Source organism: Glycine soja, chromosome 13, assembly GCF_004193775.1.
Source record: "Glycine soja cultivar W05 chromosome 13, ASM419377v2, whole genome shotgun sequence".
Lineage (NCBI taxonomy): Eukaryota > Viridiplantae > Streptophyta > Magnoliopsida > Fabales > Fabaceae > Glycine > Glycine soja.
The window spans coordinates 11679340-11700418 of NC_041014.1; the positions used below are offsets into that span (position 1 = coordinate 11679340).

Here is a 21079-nt window from a genome sequence, read left to right on the forward strand (position 1 = left end):
AATGAAGGAGACTTAATATGGATTTTCAGAAACAAAGCTAACAACAATGCTCTGGGTCAGACACCCATGTCACTTCATGAAAGAGCTGAGAGCATTTCGGGTTTTACAAAGGGATATCATTTTGAAATTCCAATCACGCCAACGTAACCGGGGCTCAGTATAGGTTACGGAGATAACATGCATTTCATGAAAAGATAACATTTACAAAGTCTCTATGCTCTAAGGTTTTTAAAGGAAGCGTAAAACATGCAATGGTGGTTCCAAAGTCAGAAAAGATGCAAAGACAAGCTGAAACTAACAAGGAACAAACATGGAATCATGGTTACCTCGAAGGAAAAATGAAAGGTTAAATTAGGGTTTCGCTTTCTACCGAAACCGCATGCCAAGTTGAAAGATTTCGCTTCGGTTGAAGGGTTCCTCTCGGTGTGGGGTTTCAATGGAGAACAATGGCGGTTTGTGATGGCTAATGGTTGTTGTGGGTGATGGAGAAAGTGCTTGGGATGTTAGAAATGGTTTTGGAAGAAAGAAATGAGAAAAAATGGCGTTTTTCCTAAGCTACACGAAAGCAAAGGCTGAAACGCTCAAGTGAGAAATGCTCTCTGAAACGGAAGCTTCACGCACACTCCAGACATCGTCTCAAAGATCTCAACAGTCAGATCATGGACAAGTGTCTTGTGAAGTTGCAAACCAAATTTCGAGAAGATCCAACGTTTAACGAAGGCTGGGCAGCGTTTTTACCGAGGCAGCTCATGTAGCTTCCTTGAGAAGTTTCATTAAGAGGCTTCCTCAAGAAGCTTCCTCGTGGCTTCTTTGAAAAGCTAACGCTTTAACTACTAACACCCTTTTAATAATTAAACTCACCTCCTCAAAAATACTTACAGATAAAATAACACAACAAATAATCAAACATCAAACATAATTACTAATAATATGTAGATATATATATCAGGGTGTTACACATTTCAACTATAAGTAGTGTTGTAACCGTGAAGCAGCATCATGGCCTTGGAGAACTATGTTAGAGTCACTACAGTAGGAACGGGTGCTACACCCCAATGTCTTCATCCATTCAGCCAAAGGGAAAATCTTGTTTTCGCCACTTACAGAGTATTTAAGAAATCTTTGTCAATAACAGCTTTATCAAACTCATCTCTTTATTTTGCTGCTAGTAGTACTGCCAAAAGAAAATCTCATTTTGTCTGCAATGCTCGTGAAGCAGTAAACGAAGGTAACCCAACACTCAAATTATTGTTTCTTTATTTTTCACTCAAGTAGGTCTTTTTCTTTTTCCGGTTTAAGTCCCCATTACAGATTCCATTGATTCTCTTTAAAGGGCACATCAAAGGTATAAAATTAGATAGTATAGTATAAAAAATAAGTTTAATTTTTATAAATGGTCATTTTAATTTGTGACAGGCTTAACTTCTAAGTTGCATAATGAAAACGTTAACAAACTTATTATATTTGTAAGTTTATTATATTGGATGACAGTGTAAATGGTACATGAACTATTTTCTATAAAAAAACATAAAGGGGATATCATTGTAAAAAATTCATGTCAATAACATTTTGCACCCTAATACTATATCCTTGACTTGAGTGACAAATAGTTGAATATCCTTTACCTTTCTTGTGTTGAATTTATGATTTTTTTTTCCATAAAGCAAGCATCTAGGTAGTAGTAAGTGGCTGGCCCTATTTTGCAGTGCGAGTAGTGACAGATTCAAGCTGGAGTGTTGCTAGGTGCACCCAACATTTTTGCTGGTGCACCCAACACTTTATATGAAATGTCATTTATGCCCCTGGGTTAATTTTTAAAAAAAACGTCTGATTCTCTCTCTCCCGCTACTCTCTCTCTCCTCCTCGCGCACCCAGCACTCTTCTTCTTCCTCGCGTTCATCTTCATCCTTGCAGCCTCTGCTTCCTTGCATTCTTCTTCTTTCCCCCCACAAAGCCATTCTTCTTCCTCGCATTCTCCTTGCAGCCATTCTTCTTCCTCGCGCTACCATCTTCGTCTTCTTCCTCGGCCACGAACCACCGTGAAGGAAGCCGTGTTGCCGTCAAGAGGAACCACGAACCACGAACCAGCGTCCACCGTCGAGCATCGTCAGCGTCGGCCGTCAAGGTAAGCATTTCAATCATTTTCCGCCATTGATGTCGAAGTAGGGAAGCTTGGAGTTGTTTATGGATCAGGTGATCCGTAAGCATTTTCCTCTTACGGATCAAGTTGATCCAGAAAATGCTTACGGATCACCTGATCCGTAAATAGCCACAACTTCATTTTACAAATTGTATCCTATTTTCAGGATGAATTAGATTGATTAGCATGAATTATGATTATATATAGATGTATCCTCTTTCAGGGAATTATTGAAATAGTATATATTGATTAGCATGAATTATGATTATATTGATTAGATTGATTATCATGAATTATGATTATATATTGATTATCGAAATAGTATCCTCTTCTTCATTTAAAAAATTCCAAAAGATACCTAATATGTGATGATTATACTAATCTTTAGGAACCACACATGGGGTAAAGAATTATGTATAGGCTTAAGTTATGGCAGAAAAAGGGGAGTGAGAGACTTAATATAAAAACTTTATAAATATCATAATATTGTGGTGAAATTAGTGGAAATATAACAAAATATAAAAGCTTAGGAATGAATGTGTTAAGACAAAAAGTCAGAGTACCACTTATTGATGAAAGATGATAGAATTTCGCCTTAGATGGTTTGGTCATTCGAGAATAAAGAGGAATAAAAGCTCCAGTATGAAGATGATCAAAGATGATCTGATACTAATATGTTGGATACCTACTAAACAATGTAAGAATCTGTTACATCCCATACCAATCCACATCTTCTCTTTACTTATTCCACTAAATACCGAATGTCTAAAGACAGAGCACTAGCTACACCAACTGCCCACACATGCTTACACAAGACTATTGTATTACCTCTGTCGGACTGCCTTCTACATGCAGCTTCTTGTACCTAAATCCAAATTAGAGGAGAACAATAATGAATAACAATGTGCAGCTTCTTGTACCTAAATCCAAATTAGAGGAGAACAACAATGAATTACAATCTGCAACTTCTTGTACCTAAATTCATACCTTAGATAGATGCAAATACTTGCAATTAATGGATTAAACTAGGAAATAGGAATTTGACATGATAGAACTGGGAATTTGACATGATGGTAGTTTGCTTAGAACCTCTGAGCCTATATGTGAAGAAATGCATTTGGAATCATGAACCAACTATCCCAAAACCTTAAGTTATTTAGAACTCTAAGCCACATGGTCGGCTATAATATAATATCACAAATGATGAACCAACTATTCCATACAAATGGTTTTATATCAAACTTTAGAGCAATAAGCATTTTGGTCATCAATTAAGCAGCCATTCTATCACCTAATGCTAATACTAATTCAATTCCCAAAACCCTATCATAATCATCAATTAAATTTCAAAAACTGAAAACATAAAAGGTAGAGAAACAAAACACAAATTCTCAATTAATAAAAGGGACTTTAAATTTAATCACAACCTCGAGATCCTTGAATTGACTTTGGGCTACACTAAACATTCTTAGCAACAAATGAAAACTTGTTTTAATTTCTCATGACTTTTTTGGTAACATAAGGAATTCCTTGTTCAACAGTGAGCTTGCCAAGAGCTTCAATTATATGGTCATGAAGTGATATGTTAGGGGACTCAATATGAGAGAATATGCATACCATTTCAGCTTCATAACCTGAACCATTCTTACTTCCCATGCGTGAATTCATTCAACACCTATGGAATAAATCATTCTACATGTCAATTCTCTCTTCCTGATTGGCTCAACATTTGCCAATCAAAGTCTTGATACACAAATATAATTAATCTTATAGACGAAAAGGAAAATTTAATGAAGAGATAAATAATCCATTTAATCATCATAGTCTCAAGTTATTTTAGAACTAATTGCTGCTACTTTTTTTTTTTTGGCTTCTTGTGACATTTATAAAACCATGCATGGAGACATTTATAAAACAATCCATTTAATCCTCATAAGGAAAATTTTACCCTTAATTCTCGCAACAAAATCCTAAATTATTTGATCCATTGAATTTTGTGCCTTCTCTGGCCTGAATTAAATTGTCCATACTCTACTGATGTTAGTATCAATAGACGAACACAACCTAAACCATGCATGGAGTTAAGGTATACTATACTGATGTTAACAGGAATGATCTGTTTCTCAGATTCCTGAATCAAGGTCAATACCACTAAGCATTTGAGATTTTGTTGACCATTGTTTCTCAGATTCATAAAGCTGAGCAAGTTTCTCTCTAATAACTAAAACATATGATAAAACAACAAGTTGGCATTTAGAGTAATTGAATTGAGTCAACCAATTGCTTGAACAACCATTGGGTGATGGTGCTTTGCTGTCCCAAATCAATGTCCTATATGCGTTAGACGCATGAAATTTGAGAAAATGAAATGAGTGATGGATTTTGCGGTACTCATTTGCAGATCATGGTTAGGACCAGAGGATTAGGTCGTGCCTTAGGTCAGGTCACTCGCAAAGGTGTGGGAAGAGGAGATCATGATGATTCTGATGATTCTCCACAGCGTCGACGACTTGCTGCATTCACACGGAGGCAGCGAGTCGCTGTGACTGCGGATCACATCGATGAGCCAGTCATCCCTGACCCAGATGTTCAGGATGACCCGATGGAGGCACCAACTGCTGTGGAGGAAATTCCTGCGGACATTCCTGCGGACGCAGGCGCAGAGGAGGCTGAGGATCAGCCTCAGGGATTTCCGGGTGGTCCGAGCGACCCATCTGTGCTGACAATGTATGCGGATCACGTTGCTTGCAGCGTATGGACGGGAGAGGTATTTATACTATTTATTTTTAGTTACTTGTAAATTATACTATTAGTTTTCCTTTAAATGATAATTTTAACGAATTTTGCGTTCCTTTTATACTTCAATTCAGGAGCGTCCTGAATTGAAGTTATCCTCTCATGGGAGGAAGGTCCACAGTTTAGGCAGGCCTGTCCCTGCCATTGAGGGACTTATTGCTGGTACAGGACTAAGTCCTCTGATCGCGTGTTCGGTAGACACCGACGATCGGGGACTTTTGTCTGCGTTTGTGGAGCGGTGGCACCGGGAGACGTCTAGTTTCCATCTCCCGGTGGGTGAGCTCACCACACATTGGACGACGTCTCCTCTCTTCTCCATCTTCCCGTTATAGGCGACTTTCACGCATTTGAGCCCTTGCACGTGGATGATGCGGTTCAGATGCTGGTGGACTTGTTGATGGTGTCTCCAGAGTCTGCTAGGGCTGAGACAGTCCAGTGTCGCGAACCGTACGTACGCCTACAATGGGTACGTGATATATATCAGCGACGATGCCAGGCAGGTCATTGGACAGCTGTGGCTCGTGCATATCTTCTTCACCTACTGGGTTGCACTCTGTTTGCTAACAAGAGTGCAACCAATGTCCATGTTGTCTACTTGGAGGTCCTTCGTGACCTTAGTATGACAGAGAGGTACGCTTGGGGAGTGGCTACTTTGGTTCATATGTACGACCAGCTGAACGATGCATCCATGAGCCACAGTCGACAGCTTGACGGTTACATCACACTACTGCAGGTAACAAATATGTTTTTCATTCATTCAGGCTAAACAATGTTCAACATTAAATTTTGTTACACTTTCATTATTAATGTTTATAATTTGAATGTTACATCTGTAGTGCTGGATTTACGAGCACTTTCCCTCGGTTGTGGAGTCCACCGCTGACCAGGACTACGACGAGGCTTCTCCGCGTGCGTGCAGGTGGATTGCGACAAAGAAGACCGTGAAGAGAATTCGCACGCCGTCGTACAGGGAGCGCCTGGACTGACTCCGGATTTCGGATGTCTGTTGGATCCCGTATGGGGAGCATCGGGAGGTCCGGGACTTCCACGTCAGATCATGCTACTCCGGTCTCTTGCGCTGGGGGCCTGTTGCTGTTTATTACCGACCAGAGAGGGTCGTGCGCCAGTTTGGTTACACGCAGACCATTCCTGCTCCTCCTGTCGATTCATGGGTCTTGTATGATGATATACACGACAGGTGGATGCACTACGAGGATCATATCGTACCTGCAGGTGAGGTGTGCGTTGTGTCAGGGGCGTGTTCCAGTGACTACATCGACTGGTTCTTCCGCATCTTCCATCCTTTCATGACACCAGGTCATGCAGTAGATCCTCTGCCTCATGGTCACGCCCCGCAGCCCTGAGTCGTCCCTCAGGCCCCGCAGACAGATATCCCTCGTGTGCCAGAGCCAGGAGCATCGTCGACATCTGTGGAGGAGCCCAGACATGCAGTGGTAAGTAATACTAATAATTTACGTCATTTACCTCAATATTTGCATAATAATTTGTGTAATTAGTTTGTTTTGTATGTAACAGGAAGTTTGTGATGACATTGCTGAGAGGTTGGAGCGCCATCTGAATCTAGGGGTGGTCACGCCTGGCTCATCGACACATGAGGTGATCGAAGAATGTCTCAGATTGGCCAGGAGTGTGACACAAGACCATCTAGTATACATTAGGTGTAGATGCAGGCGGTGCACTGATCAGGCTTAGTTTATGTACATATTTTACATTGATATTTCTTGTATATACAGATATTGTACATGAACTCATTTCATGAGTATTGTTGGTTTTATTTATTTTCATTACTAATGTTAGTTTTATTTATTTTCATTGATTATATATTCCATTTGTGTCTATATACACGTGTGTTATTAAAATGGTCTAATTAACTTAGTTTACCAACTAATAAAAAATAATTTAAAATATAACTTTAAATATAATTGAAATAAAGAAGTTGAAAAGGGTGTAAAAAAAATAATTAACCAAAAAATGGACATCATTCGTTATCTAATATAACGTACTAATATTTTTAAATTCTCTTATAATTATAATTTTTCCACTTATACTAATGATCATGTAAAAAAATGTATTATAAAGTAGTTAATATTTTAGTTTTTTTATATAATACTAATTATTTTTTTTATATTCTTTATAATATTAATAATGATATGATTAATTCTTTATAATATTATCTTTTATGTATTTATTGATTTTTATTAATATGTATAAAATAATCTTAAACAATAATTATAATGGGACTGAATAAGTATTTTAATATCATCTTCTAAACAAATTTATTCTAAAAATATATATTAAAAAATTAATTATTTATAATAAATCAATATTTATAAATATATTATAATTAATAAAATAAAAAATAGATTTAATTATATTATAAATAAATATGTTGTATTTAAAATTATATTATAATTATTTTTCCTCTTACGGATCAACTTGATCCGTAAGAGACTTCCAGATCAACTTGATCCAGAAGTTACGGATCAATCCGGAAGAGACTGACAGATCAACTTACGGATTAAGCTGATCCGTAGGTGGAAAACTAAGTAAGGGCAATTTTGCTATTTTTCAAGAATGTTGGGTGCACCAGCAATAATACTGGGTGCACCTAGCAACACTCTTCAAGCTGGAAGAACCTTGTCATTGCAAGTGAAACCCCTGTGCTGGTAGAGTTTTGGGCACCATGGTGTGGTCCATGCAGGATGATAGCCCGTCATTGATGAGTTGGCGAAAGAGTACTCAGGAAAAATTGCATGCTTCAAGCTTAACACCGATGACTATCCCAACATAGCTACAGAGTATGGAATCAGAAGCATATCAACTGTTTTGTTCTTCAAAAATGGAGAAAAGAAAGAAAGCGTAGTTGGTGCAGTTCCCAAGTCCACTTTGTCCGCAACAGTGGAGAAATATGTTGATGTATAAACTGGAAAGGAAGAAAATGCTATAACAAGGAACGCTTGATCATAAATTATGGACCATCTTGCTTTTAATGGTTTTCAACACTTCAAAAAGTACTTTGTATCCACATCTTTTACAACATTTGTTAAAGATTACATTGTATAAATTCCCTCTTCTCTTCTCTGCTGTTCCTTCTGCCATACATTACAGTTCACTTCGCCAAATTCTCATGCCAAGTTAATTTGGCACCATTACTCCAGGTTTGGGAGTAAACTGAAATTCCAATGTCTTCATGGCCTTTCTAGCTCACGGCATAAACTCTACAGGGGACTGAAAAGCCAAACATGGGTGCCAGACTTGTCAACTGCCGACGCACATGGTCCTAATCACTTGAAGTTTGCAGTCCAAAGCAATAACTTTCTTGCATGTGTAAAGGATAAGTTTGTGAATGCCATCAAGACATTTAAAAAATACAAAAATTAAAAGTTACATTTGAATTCAAAAGGAAAATCAGCCCCATCAGCCAAACAACCAGCCAACAAATTTTCATTTTTTATATATCTAAAATAACAGATTAGTACAAAGACCTAACACTACCCGATTGCGTTCTGCCATCTCCAGGGGGCCAAAGGCAATTCTAGCATTTCTCATGCTGCACAAGCAGCTGCCCAAGAACCACAACATCCAATAAGACTACAAAGGCTCTCATGGAGACGGTTTCCAATCAAATTGAAGATTACTGAAGCCATTTACTCCTCCTAGCCCACTAAGTAGTTGGCTTGACAGATCCTGCTGATGATTCATAACTTGATCACGCGCAAGAGATGCCATTCCTCCCCTTCCATTCATGATTGAATTATGTCCCATTACAGGTCTCATTCCATTAGTCATACCAGCTGGACCAAGACCAATTGTGCCATAACCACCAACCCCAACACCTGAATTACTGTTCACAGCCACATTACCCACCAGGCCACTGACACTGCCACTGTTGAGCCCTGTATTGTTACTCCCTGGTAGAATCCCGTTTACATTCTTCATGTCATTTCCAAGCGAACCAGCACCAGCCATTCCACCAGGGCCATTCATCTGGGAGGACATCATCATCTCATGAATGATTTTCTGGACCGAGCTCTGGGCATCGCTAGGGTCAGCTTCAGCAGGAAGAGATGTTTGTTGTTGTTGTTGCAAGGAAATATTAGCTGGTGAGTTTGCTGTACCCATGTGGTTTGCTGAAGTTAAGACAGGGTGAGATGTTTGTGGGATGTTAGATGAGGATGGTGTTGGTGATTGAAAAGGAGATGCATTTGGCTGTGCTTGTGGCATGTTACCAGAGGAACCCGGGGATGCAATTTGAACAGAACTACCTCCATAAGGGCTGCTTGCATTGTTCATGGAATTTTGTCTAGAATTCATGGAATTTTGTCTAGAATTCATGGAATTCTGGTGAAGAAGTCCAACAATGGTGCTTGTGGAGGTTGATGCAGATGCTGCATTGACGGAATTATTTACACTTGTCACACCATTGCTAGAAGCAATTTGCATAGCAGCAGTTTGCACAGAGTTTTGATCACCGTTTGAAGAATGAGGCACCATATGCTGGGGTGGCAGTTGTGGCTGTGACTGCTGCTGTAATTGATCTTCAGACTGTTGTCCCTGACTATGAAGTCCAGATGAACCACTTGTTCTCCGAGGGAATTTAGCTAAGCTATCTGAGAAAATGAAACAAAAAGAAACATCTATTATCAATCATTACAATCAAACAGCTGGCAATTATTGATTTAAAAACTGTAAATTTCCAACTCAATTATCTTGAAGACCAAAGCTGTCCTTATGGGAAGAGTTTGTACACATTTTCCCAAGTTCCAAGCAACAAAAGAGATGCATACTTATTCTTTCCAACTTTTTACGGTGTTTGGTTAGAGGAAAATGGAAAGGAGGGGAGAAAAAATAAGGAGGCCAAAATCCCTCCCAGGCCATTTTTGTATCCTCTCCTATGTTCGGGGAATCTGAAGGGGAGGGGAAATGCTTCAAGTTAATAAACAGTTATGACTAGAGTATCCCTAGTTTGAGTACTTGATCTTAATGGTTTTATTTCTCTATTATATAAAAATATACTAGAAAATTATTTTATCCCCCCTTTCCAAAACGAAAAAAAAAAAAATAAACCTCTTCTTCCCTTGGAACCAAACAAACAATTCTCTCAGTAAAGAATGGTTTCACTAAGTGCTATTAACATCTGCCAACAAGCATGAGAAGCACTAAAGACTTGAGAAATTGTATCAACACAAGGCACAGTTCAGCAATTAAAAACACAGGCAAATTTTCCCAGAATCAGAAAAAGGAACTACGGCAACATATGTGATGTTAGGATATATGGAAAATACACAATAGTATCTTGATTGTATCTTTAGAATAATTTAGAGTATCTTAGATTATCTTTTAAGATTAGTTTTCTTATTTCCTAATATAAAATGATTTGTTTCTTTATTTAGGAATTAGGATTTGATCTAGCAATAAAGAAGGGTTAGTGCTTTATGCTTTTCATCATATGAAGTAAATAATAATAGCAATCCCAGAATATTCAGTCTCTTTTATCTCCTTTATCTCCCTCTATACCTAAAATTAGGGGCAAGCATCAGACAGATTCGGTCGGTTTCGGACCAAAAAATGCTTACCAGATGTAAACCAATCTTCATTTATTCTGAACTGAGCCCGACCATTCGCTTCTTCAGTTTTGGCGGGTTTTGAATGCAGCGGGTCACAGGTTTGTCGATTGGGTATAAACAGTTTGGACAGGTTGCTTCTTTGCCGTGAATGAACCTTCAAAGCTTCATCAGTGATGCCATGGCAGTGTGCATCACTGGAGATTTAAGTTGGGAGAGGGAGAAGACAGTGACTGTTGCGAGGCAATAGACATTCATGAAAGTATGAGATAGAAGGAGGGTCACATGTGATAGAAGAAAGGAAGGGAAGGGACATGCATCCGAAGGCTTCAACATGTGAAGCAAGAAGTCTCCCAAGGTGGCTCCCATAAAGATAAAAGAGAACAAAAACTCAGATCAGAAGAATATGAAAGAGAGAGAAACCCATGCCACTTTTTGCAAATAATAATAATAATAAGAACAAAGAACACAAAAGCTGTTAATGAGTGGCAGGATGTTGTGAGTTCCAATGTATGTAGGCTATAAATGTAGGTGACTGAGGTGAGACGTGTTCTACACGCTGTGTAGCTGTCAAGCAAATTATATCATATACACTCGGTCGGGTTTGGATACAATTGAAAAAAAAAAAATCAATCCGAAACCGTCTGTTAAAACCTTGTAAATCTGATTTTTTTAAGTTTTCTAATCTGACACCCAATCTGACCAACACCTGACTACTTCTGCTTTGGTTATTTCGGGTTTTGGTCGGGTTCGGTTTTTATGCTCAACCCTACCTAAAATTCAATAATTTCAATATGGTATTAGAGCAGTACCATCTACAGAGACCTTCAATATTCTGCTGCCAGGTTTCCTAAAAACAAGAGCATTCTTTTTAAATAAATCTAGATCGGTCTGACCCAGATGATCTCAGTCAGATGTGGTTGGACCCACCATTGTTTGTTCCACATGTAATCTAGCCTGTAGTCGTTAATAGCAGGTGATATCAGCACTATCCGGTTGTCGTGTTCCACCAGCCCGTTGCAGCTGAAGCGGTGCTTTCCATGACCAAAATTGCATCCATTGTCAGTGCTATTACTTTCACATGTCCAAGACACTTCTTTTCCTCAACGTCAAAGACCCTCCTCTTTGCCCCTGAAAGCAGTGTTGCTTCGTAGGTTTGTTGGAGGGCAAATTCAACTTGCCCAACCTAATAAACTAACCTGTTTTGTTCATTTCTCTCCTTTTCTCATCACTTCTCCCTAGTCTCTATTCTGGGGTTCTGCCTTGCTCATATAAATCTGATTAGCCTTGCTCTGTTCGCAAGCACCAACTTTGATCCCTTGTGTTTCTGAAACATGACCCACATTTCTCTGGCACCATCTCTGGTAATTTCTGACATTTTCCAGCACCTTCCTGTTGTTTCTGGCCTTGCTCTGTTGTTTCTATTCAGTTCCCTCTCACTGTTCCCTGCTCTCTTACATATTGTTCTGATCTTCTATTTTGTTGCAGTAAATGCTCTCACTCTCACACAGGTCTTTCATCATTTCATCTCTATTCTCTATCAGCAGCATATGAATGTCTCAAATTCCAGGTAATTTATTAATTTTGAGTTTGTCCAAGAATGTGTATGAAATTATGAATTATTTAACTTGCATCTAAAATTTCACAATAGCAGTCATCCCACTATAGTGATTTTTGGGTTGGCAATTCTGCACCACTATCCAGAGTTGATAACTATGATCTGTCCCCAATCTCAGTCCCAGGTGCAGCCTGGCCACCTGCCAGTTTATGTTCCAGATGCCTTTCTTCCTGACTTTTGTCTCAAACCAAGTCTGGCCTTCCAAATGTATGACTTTAGACACTCGCCTCATCTCCAATTCAAACTATTTGATGTTTGTTACAAGGTTCTTCTGCAGCACCAATCATTCCATTGACTTTTTTCACAGTGCTTCAAATGGAGATTAATTGACTAGCGTTTATACTATCAGCCTCCCTATAATGAATCTTAACGATTAAAAGAATTCTAGAGTGAAAAAGAGAGATTGCAGCAATAGAATCTGAATCTATTTTCTGTTATTGATAATGATTCTTCTCATTACAATCTGATAGAACAGATCAGTAATCAGTTTATATACTAGAGGCTAGAGCTAGCTTGCAATGAAAACTTTACAGCAGTAACTAACTTTAGCTAAACAAACTATACAATAGCACAGATGAGATGACTAGCATAGACAATACTTTAACACCAATGGTGATTTCTCCTGTCTCAATGAACCATGAGTTGATGAATTCTCTTTCTTTATAATGTAATATTCTACCCAGATCTCTAGGATGATAATCATTTCATCCATGTTTGGTGTGACCCATATTATATTTAAAAGGTATATTTGTTATAAGCTTAAATCATAGTAAGCTTGCACTGAAAACTTTACAATCTGATAGAACAGATCAGTAATCAGTTTATATACTAGAGGCTAGAGCTAGCTTGCACTGAAAACTTTACAGCAGTAACTAACTTTAGCTAAACAAACTGTACAATAGCACAGATGAGATGACTAGCATACACAATACTTTAACACCAATGGTGATTTCTCCTGTCTCAATGAACCATGAGCTGATGAATTCTCTTTTCTTCGTAATGCAATATTCTACCCAGATCTCTAGGATGATAATCATTTCATCCATGTCTGGTGTGACCCATATTATATTTAAAAGATATATTTGTTACAAGCTTAAAGCATGGTAAGCTTTAGCCTGAGGAGTGGTAGAATAAATGAAAAATATCCAATAATGACTTTGATTATATTTTTAGAATAACTTAAGAGTATCTTAGATTTTCTTAAGATTATTCTCTATATTTCCTAATATTTCATGATTTGTTTCCATATTGACTATTAGTATAAATAAGGATTAGTGCTTTATGTTTTAGTCATACTATAACACATCATATCAAATAAAGTCAACATCAATAATCTCACTGTATTCAGTCTCTTAATTCCTATTCCTCTCTCTCTATATACCTTAATCCCTATAGTTTTAACACACGAAATGTATCAGTTCACACTAGCATAAATTTAAAAACAAAAATGCAAATGATGATCATAAGTGGCACACATGGACTGACATGTAACACATTATATACATGCTTCCATTCTTCCCTATACTGTTTCTTGCAGTATTTTTCCCCCATAAAACACAGCCTCAGTGTTGCTGCAATTGTGAGGTGATCCCATTGTTCTATTCCATTCTGTTGGGCTCATTTTGCTTATCTTAGGAAATCACTTCCCCTTTAAGAGTTCAACATTCTTCTCTTTATCAATTGGGCTTGATCCATGAATTTAGAGAAAGAACTCGATCACTTCTGTTTTTTATAATCCTTCATCATTAAGGTCCATTCCTTTGCCTCACATTGTTGGATTTGGCCCCTTAGTAAAATACTGCTCTGCATTGATCATCCACCAATAGGCCTTCTTTCAATAAAATTCTAGGAATCATTTTCATGAACAGCTACCCCACAGCTCCAAGGGATTTCTTCCTAATTTGCAGAACTTCAAAGGTTTTTGCACCTCCCCAATGCCAAAAGGCTAGAATTCTCTCACAAATGACAAGATGAATGATCTCTTCCCTTCCCTTATTTCTTCAACCAACTAAAACAGATAATTAACTAGTGTAACTAACTAACTAACTCCCTCATTTACAATTACTAAACAAATTCTAAGAGATAACTAACACTAACAGCCACATCACAAAAGCTAGTTGGAGAGCCCAAAGCCTTATAAACCCCACACTAGAATCTCATACCTTCAATGCGGAATTCAAGTCTCATACTGTGCAACTGGATCCTAACCACCCACCACACTTTGCAGCCCTGGTGCTCAAACAGGTTGGCTGTGCACTAGCCTTTTTGACTAGTCTTGGGCAAACACCTGCAATGCTGGGGTCACCACCACCTCTTGTTTGCAGCTGAGACACACAGTGTTCAATAAACCTTTGGAGAGTCACACCACAAAGGCTAGCTGTTGTAGTTGGAGAGCCTAAAGCCTTACCTTAACTAGAATCCCATACTTCCAATGTGGGACTCAAGTCCCATACCTTGCAATTAGATCCTAACAGTTTGCCACTAATATCACCATTTGATACTCGGCATGTTTAATTTGGACGTCAACATAGTTATCATAGGGACATAATGACATCTGACAATGAGGATCATTTTGCATTGTTTGGAAATTATAGAAATCTGTATATTCAGTTATAATAGTTCGGACTATGCTGAATTTATTTAGTAAGAAATTATAGGGACTAAACAAATAAGTTAACCCAACATAAACTGATAAATGTAAAGGCATTGAGGCTTCCCACTTCTATTTAAAGCTCGTTGTTCAATTAGAAACGATGGCATTGCAACAATATATATGGATAAGATAGCTGGGGCTTTAGATAAAACATGATACAATTTCAAGACCATATTCATATCCGTATACACAAATACGTTATAAAACAGTAAAAAGGTCATTAACTTACCCATGGGTCCAGTCCCTGTTTCTCTGCTATAATCTATCAAGTCTTTCATACTATTTACCACTTCCGATATCTGCAACATAAGAAAAAGAAAGGTTTGTGAAGTTAACTCAGCAGACCCTACTCAGTACTCAATAAAATTTATCAGAAGACATTCAATGAGTTCATAATTCCATAATTTTCCAATAACTTTTTTATTTACTTATCCATGGAAAATCTAAGAACAAAAAATCACTCTCTTTAGGTAGCACGTCAAAAAGTTATTACTTCCCAAAAATTACCAAAAAACTAATTTTAAGAAAACGCCATGAAATTATTAAAGGACACATGAAAAAAAAAACTACATTTGCCAGTCTGTTCATATGCAGCCACTGCAGCAGTTGAAATCACAATGGGATTCAACTTTATTATATATTAAAGGACATGCCACAACAAGTAGACCATTACCTGAAGGCACCGCACGTATCTCTTTGTATATCCTAAATCATTGACCAATGGAACTTCTAAAGCTTTTGCCAACTGACGGGCTGATGCAACAACCCTGGAAAAGCAGAAATGCAACACGTAAAATTAGGAAAAGGAAAACAGAAACTTGTTAAATCAAGTGAACATAATTAATTTAGACCACAGTACATCAAGAAAAAGTTGTATAAGTGGAAATAGGAAGTGGGCATATCAGACACATCCCTGAAGCTCAACTATGATGAGATGCGGAAAGACACATTCCAATTTCCTAACAACAGCGCATGATTTTAGACCACAGTACATCAAGAAAATGTTGTATAAGTGGGAATAGGAAGTAGGCATATCAGACACATCCCTGAAGCTCAACTATGATGAGATGCGGAAAGACACATGCCAATTTCCTAACAACAGCCCCTGATTTTAGAAGTCACATAAAACCCAGGAGAAAAAAAACTTTGAAAATAAAAAAACTATATATATATATAATTTTAGATAAAATAAAAAATGGCTGCAATTCCTAAATTCTTTCAAGGACACATGCAATGGCAGGGGGGCACAGATAAAAACCATCTCCCATTAGATGTATGAGTCAAGGATAGGTAGACTTTAAAATAAGCCAAGACATTAGTTCTTTTATTACAACATAAACAAATTAAAATATTATTTTATTAGAAACCACTATGAAAACTCATTCAGAATGTAATAAAATCTACCAACAATTTCGGAAATCCAGAAGCAGAAAGTTACTACATAATAAACAAATAAAGTCCAAGTTTTAAGAGCAGCAACAATTTTGCAGGTACAGCATGACAATTTGGCAATAAGATCATTAATAAAAGAGTATAGCTCATACATAAGCATAAACAATAAAGGAAAAATAGACTCACATATTGCAATTATTCTGTAACTCTGGAACGGATAAATTGGGTGTTGCATTTTGAGTTATTGCCTGGTATTTTTGAGCAACTGCTCCAAGTTGACTAACCTGCATACAACAATAGAGTACATATAAGAATCAATAATCATAATGCACAACACCCTGTCATTGTCATTGGAATCAATAATCAAAATATATAATCAACTACTACTCTATTAAAATCTCTACAAACTAAAAGCATTTCTGGCAAACAACAAAACTAGCAGCAAAACCAAGAATACATTTTGTGATGATTGGCAAAACATATTACCAAGTAACAACATCAAAACTTGCAATAGTCACATGACACAGAACCTCAAATGGTTTACAGGGTCAGAAGGATATGTGGGCTCCACAATTGTCTCATGGGCTCAAAGTTTGGAAGGTTTACACCAGAAGGAATAGAAGGAAGACCGAGAAGAATGGCAAGCTGGCAGTGAGTGAGAAAAAGGAGGGAATTAGTTACTAAATAGTGGAATATTGGAGAGAAGGGGAGTGAGGCTAGGGTATCCTTGTGTATCATTTTGTTAGTCATGGGTAGTGAGCAGTAGCTCCCTAAAGGAGCAAAGCTCTGGGCAGTAGAGATCCTATTTTACTGAATTTTCCTTAATTTGAATAATACATACAGCATCTTGTTTTTCCATTCTTGCTATATTTTTTCATTTCTGTTACTGTGGAACTCAGTTTGTATCACAAACATATAAAGTCTGTCTAATTCTCAGCCAACCATCATAATAAAGCATCTTGTATGCATATATTGATACAATATCAGGATATAAAGCCTCTCATAAATAAATTATTTAATCACCAACCTGAGGTATTAACAATCTTCTGGGGATGAGCTCTTCATGGCGCCGAGCACAAAATTCCCAAGAGCATATCTGAAAAGGAAATAACAAACAAAATGTCAACTATTTTTGGATATAAAGAGAATATCAATAATAGGGTGCACTGACTTTTAGTAAAAGCTAAAGGTAATTATTCCTATTCACAACCTTTAGGTCTGGAGAGAAAACTATTCGAAGTTGACCATCACGAACAACACGAAGTTGCTCAAAAACGCTTTCTTGTATTGCTTTTGCATAATCTAGAACAATCTGGCCAGAGGAATTATGATATTCCCGAGGCATGTCAACATAAAGTAGCTCTTCCAAAGTACCACTTTCATATTTTATTTTGAAAAGCCTGGGAAGAACCTCAGCAGTTGCTTCTGAAAACACAAAAAAAAAAAAAAAAACTTCAGGAGGAGGATAGTGCAGCATAATCATATTTTTAAACATCTGACTCGTTAAAAAATTCATAAAACTAACAGTAAGATAATAACAGACCAAAACTAAACTGGACAGAGTTAAACTGAAAAGTTACAAAAAAAACTTACCAAACCCACGCCCAGGTTTGCGATTACATATTTCACAGTGCCATACATCCTGAAAATATTTCAAAAGTCAATATGTTAGCACCTTAAACTAATGCTCAGCTTCATGAACTTAACAAGGTTGCATCTTGATTCCTGTAGAATTTTCAAGACAATCGTTGCTTGATACATAATAACATGGCAATAAGCCAATAGCAACATCAAAATTAAGATGCTAATAAAGGAAAATGGTACAATGGAGAATACTACAGACATTATTGAATAATCAAGAGACTAACTTAGATGAAGTTATCCAGGCATCAGAAATAGTTTATAAGGTTTTCTCTTGCAGCAGACCTGAGGGAAAACTCCAGTAGTTTGTCTGCCATTTCCATACATGGAAACACACCACTTCTTTTTGGCATTTGGAGCAAAATACTCAGAAACAAATTTCCTCCAGAATTCGATATTGTTATCCTGCATAAAATCAAGAGCAAATGCATTATCATAAGACAGAAGATATACATACTTAGATTTTAGAGAAAATACAATATCAAGAATAATTATTACATCAGGTCTATGTTGTTGCTGATACATGTAATGTGTCAACCGCCTGGCACACATCCCGGGTTCATATGCTGGTTTCACAGGAGACCTCATAGGCATATTTTGCTGTTGAAACTGCTGTGGTAGCTGGGACCGTTGTTGAGGCATTGCCTTCAAGAGTTGCTGCTGCTGCTGCTGATGTTGTTGATATTGCAAAAGTCTCTGCTGCTGCAAAAGATGATTCATCTGAGCAGCAGCAGCCTGAGAGGATTGCCTTGACATGTGGAGCAGTTGTTGCTGTTGTTGTTGTTGTTGCTGCTGCTGCTGCTGTTGTTGTTGCTGGTGCAAAAATTGCTGATCATTATGCTGGGGCTCCATTTTCACCGGTGCCATATTTCTCAATGTTTGAAGTTGCTGCGGTTCCAACTTCACCTGAGCAAGATTCCTCGACGGCAACTGCTGCTGCTGCCCAAACTGATCGATGTTTACCTGTGGCTCCAACTTCACCTGCCCAACACCACCCATCCCACCTCGAATGGACTGAAAATGCTGCTGCTGCTGCTGTTGCTGTTGAGCGTTCAGAGGACCAGAGAACTGTTGCATTGACGGCTGACTATGTTGTTGGAAATTCTGAGGAAGTTGCTGCGAATGCTGCTGATCTTGCAACATCTGGCTACCAGAAGCATTTGAAAATTGTGGACCCTGACCTTGACCAGATGAACCAGGGTTCATCAAATTTGATTGCAACTGATTGCCAAAATTCATTCCATTGCCAACACCAGATAGCGGATCCGCCTCTGCCCCAGCATCAATCCCTCCACTGCGCTGGCTGCTCCCAGGGCCACCAAGCCCTGAATTTGGAATTCCATTCGGGAAAGACTGATTCAGCAAGGAAGTCACATTAGACATGTTCCCTAGCATATTCATGTTGTTAAACTGGTTTCGCTGTCCCACCAGCGAAGGGAACGAGGTTTGTGAAGGCACAGCTCCCCCCCCTTGACCCGCCAACATTCCCGAATTTGATCTCAAAAGCGACAGCGGCACAGACTGAGCACCACCAATCGGCGTGGGTGGCCCAGGAGGCACCATTCTCTCACTATCACCGCCCCTTTGAAAACAATCAAACCTAAGCCCAAAAAATATTAACAACCACAACCTAGTACACAAAACATGTCCACAAACAAACCCTCTCAGTCTCAACCGACACAACGTTTCATTTCAACCCAAACTCCTCCAAGCCCTTGATGTGCCTCCAAAACAAACCCAAACACCGAAATGTGCACTCTTCAAACACTTTCCGCATGTGTCTCTGAACAACACACCAATTTTCAGATCCAAATCATTAAAAACAGTCCAAAGAATACCGTAACAATTAGAAACAAATGTATAGTAATATAATAAATCACACTAATTAATAAAACCTTTTAAAAATTTACCAAATTAGCTTCTTGCCCAACCAAAGCATTAAGTTCAATTGAAAAAAGTAAAACATAAACAAGAAATGAAAGAGATTGAATTTAATCAAACTAAAATGCGCGGTCGAGTTCAAAAAAAAATTAAAAAAAAATAAAAAATAAAATAAAATAAAACATACAAAAGAAAGTGAAAACTGTAGCGAAATAAAAAGGGTCGATCGAGCCCTAGGTGGAGCAAATCAACGATCCATGACTCGGAAAAAAGAGAGTGAGTTGGACTCAGCGAGACCTACCGAGTTGAAACCGAAGAGAAAAACAGTGGAGAGAGACAAAAAAAATGGAAAAAGAATTTGAATTGTGTGGAAGAATATGAAGAGTTGCTGGGTTGAGCTGAACTGAGCTGAGTTGAGTTGTTTCTCCTTTCTAGGGTTTCTTCTTCTGCTTCTTCTTCGGCGCCCTGTTCTGTTGAGGTCTTTTTTTAGAGAGAGAAAGTAGAGAGAGAAAGGGAGAGTGGTCTGTTGCTGCGGACGTCAAGATAGTATTCGATCTGATTGAATTTTGCTTCTCTCTTTTTTCTCTATCTCTTTTTTCTTTTCTTTCGTTATCTGTTTCTTCTTTCTGTTGGCACACTCGAGTCAAATCTTATTCTTCTTCTTCCATTCCTCTTTTTCTTTCTCTGTTTTGCACATGAACCATGCGTTGCCGTCCATCTTCCTCATCATCTTAACCATCCATCATCATACTCTATGATTAAACAATTTTATTTTTATTCAGTTTTTAACGCAACACTTTTTAAGGTCTTTTGTTTACAAAAACAGTTTTTTAGTTTTTTATTCGATAAAGGTTTATTTTTATATAAAAACTTTATAATAGATAAAATATAGATATTTTGAAATATTTTATATAATTATATCATGTATTACAGATAAATTGATAATAAATATTTTAAATATGCAAATTATTTTGAATTTATAATAAACAATTTAAATTGTGATATTAACATTAATAAAAAATGTGAATTAACTATTTATGATTTTATAAAATTAAAATTTAATGTAAAGGTAAGTGGTAAAGAGAAATGTGTCATTCAGAATTTAATTATTCATGTAATTAATTTAATTATTCATGTAATTGATGTAAAAAAATAATATATATAAATTCGGATGTTCGAATTTTATTTTGGAAAAAAAAAATCAAACACATCTCAACTTTACGAAGACAAAACATATATTTTAAATTTTTTTTTCTAATTGTAACTTGTGAGAATAATGTATGAAATGCAAAGTATAAGGAAAAAGAAAAAAAGACAATATTGGAAATGTCTAACTGTGAATGTTAAAATAAAATAAACATACTAGAAAGGAA

The 21079-nt window shown here is 37.4% G+C and overlaps 1 protein-coding gene and 1 pseudogene across 1 annotated transcript; one reads left to right on the plus strand and one right to left on the minus strand.

Moving 5' to 3' along the window:
• The first annotated feature begins 979 nt into the window (after positions 1–979).
• On the plus strand, positions 980–7904 carry LOC114381582 (annotated as a pseudogene).
• LOC114382465 (transcriptional corepressor SEUSS-like) lies at positions 7902–20453 on the minus strand. Its single transcript, XM_028341911.1, has 10 exons — positions 20008–20453; positions 18324–19608; positions 18111–18230; positions 17778–17826; positions 17395–17609; positions 17212–17280; positions 16371–16468; positions 15466–15559; positions 15022–15091; positions 7902–9567 (listed from the first exon to the last, which is right to left on the minus strand). The coding sequence occupies exons 2-10, from the start codon at positions 19386–19388 to the stop codon at positions 8561–8563; spliced, it is 2787 nt and encodes a 928-aa protein (XP_028197712.1). The 5' UTR covers positions 19389–19608; positions 20008–20453; the 3' UTR covers positions 7902–8560.
• Between the last annotated feature and the right edge of the window lie 626 nt (positions 20454–21079).

Coding starts and splice junctions, on each gene's coding strand:
- LOC114382465 (XM_028341911.1), bottom strand. CDS start 19,388: ATGGTGCCTCCTGGGCCACCCACGCCGATTGGTGGTGCTCAGTCTGTG. Junction 18,231..18,323: donor AGCAACAACATAGACCTGAT/GTAATAATTATT, acceptor GATTTTATGCAG/GATAACAATATCGAATTCTG. Junction 17,610..17,777: donor CAAACCTGGGCGTGGGTTTG/GTAAGTTTTTTT, acceptor TTGTGTTTTCAG/AAGCAACTGCTGAGGTTCTT.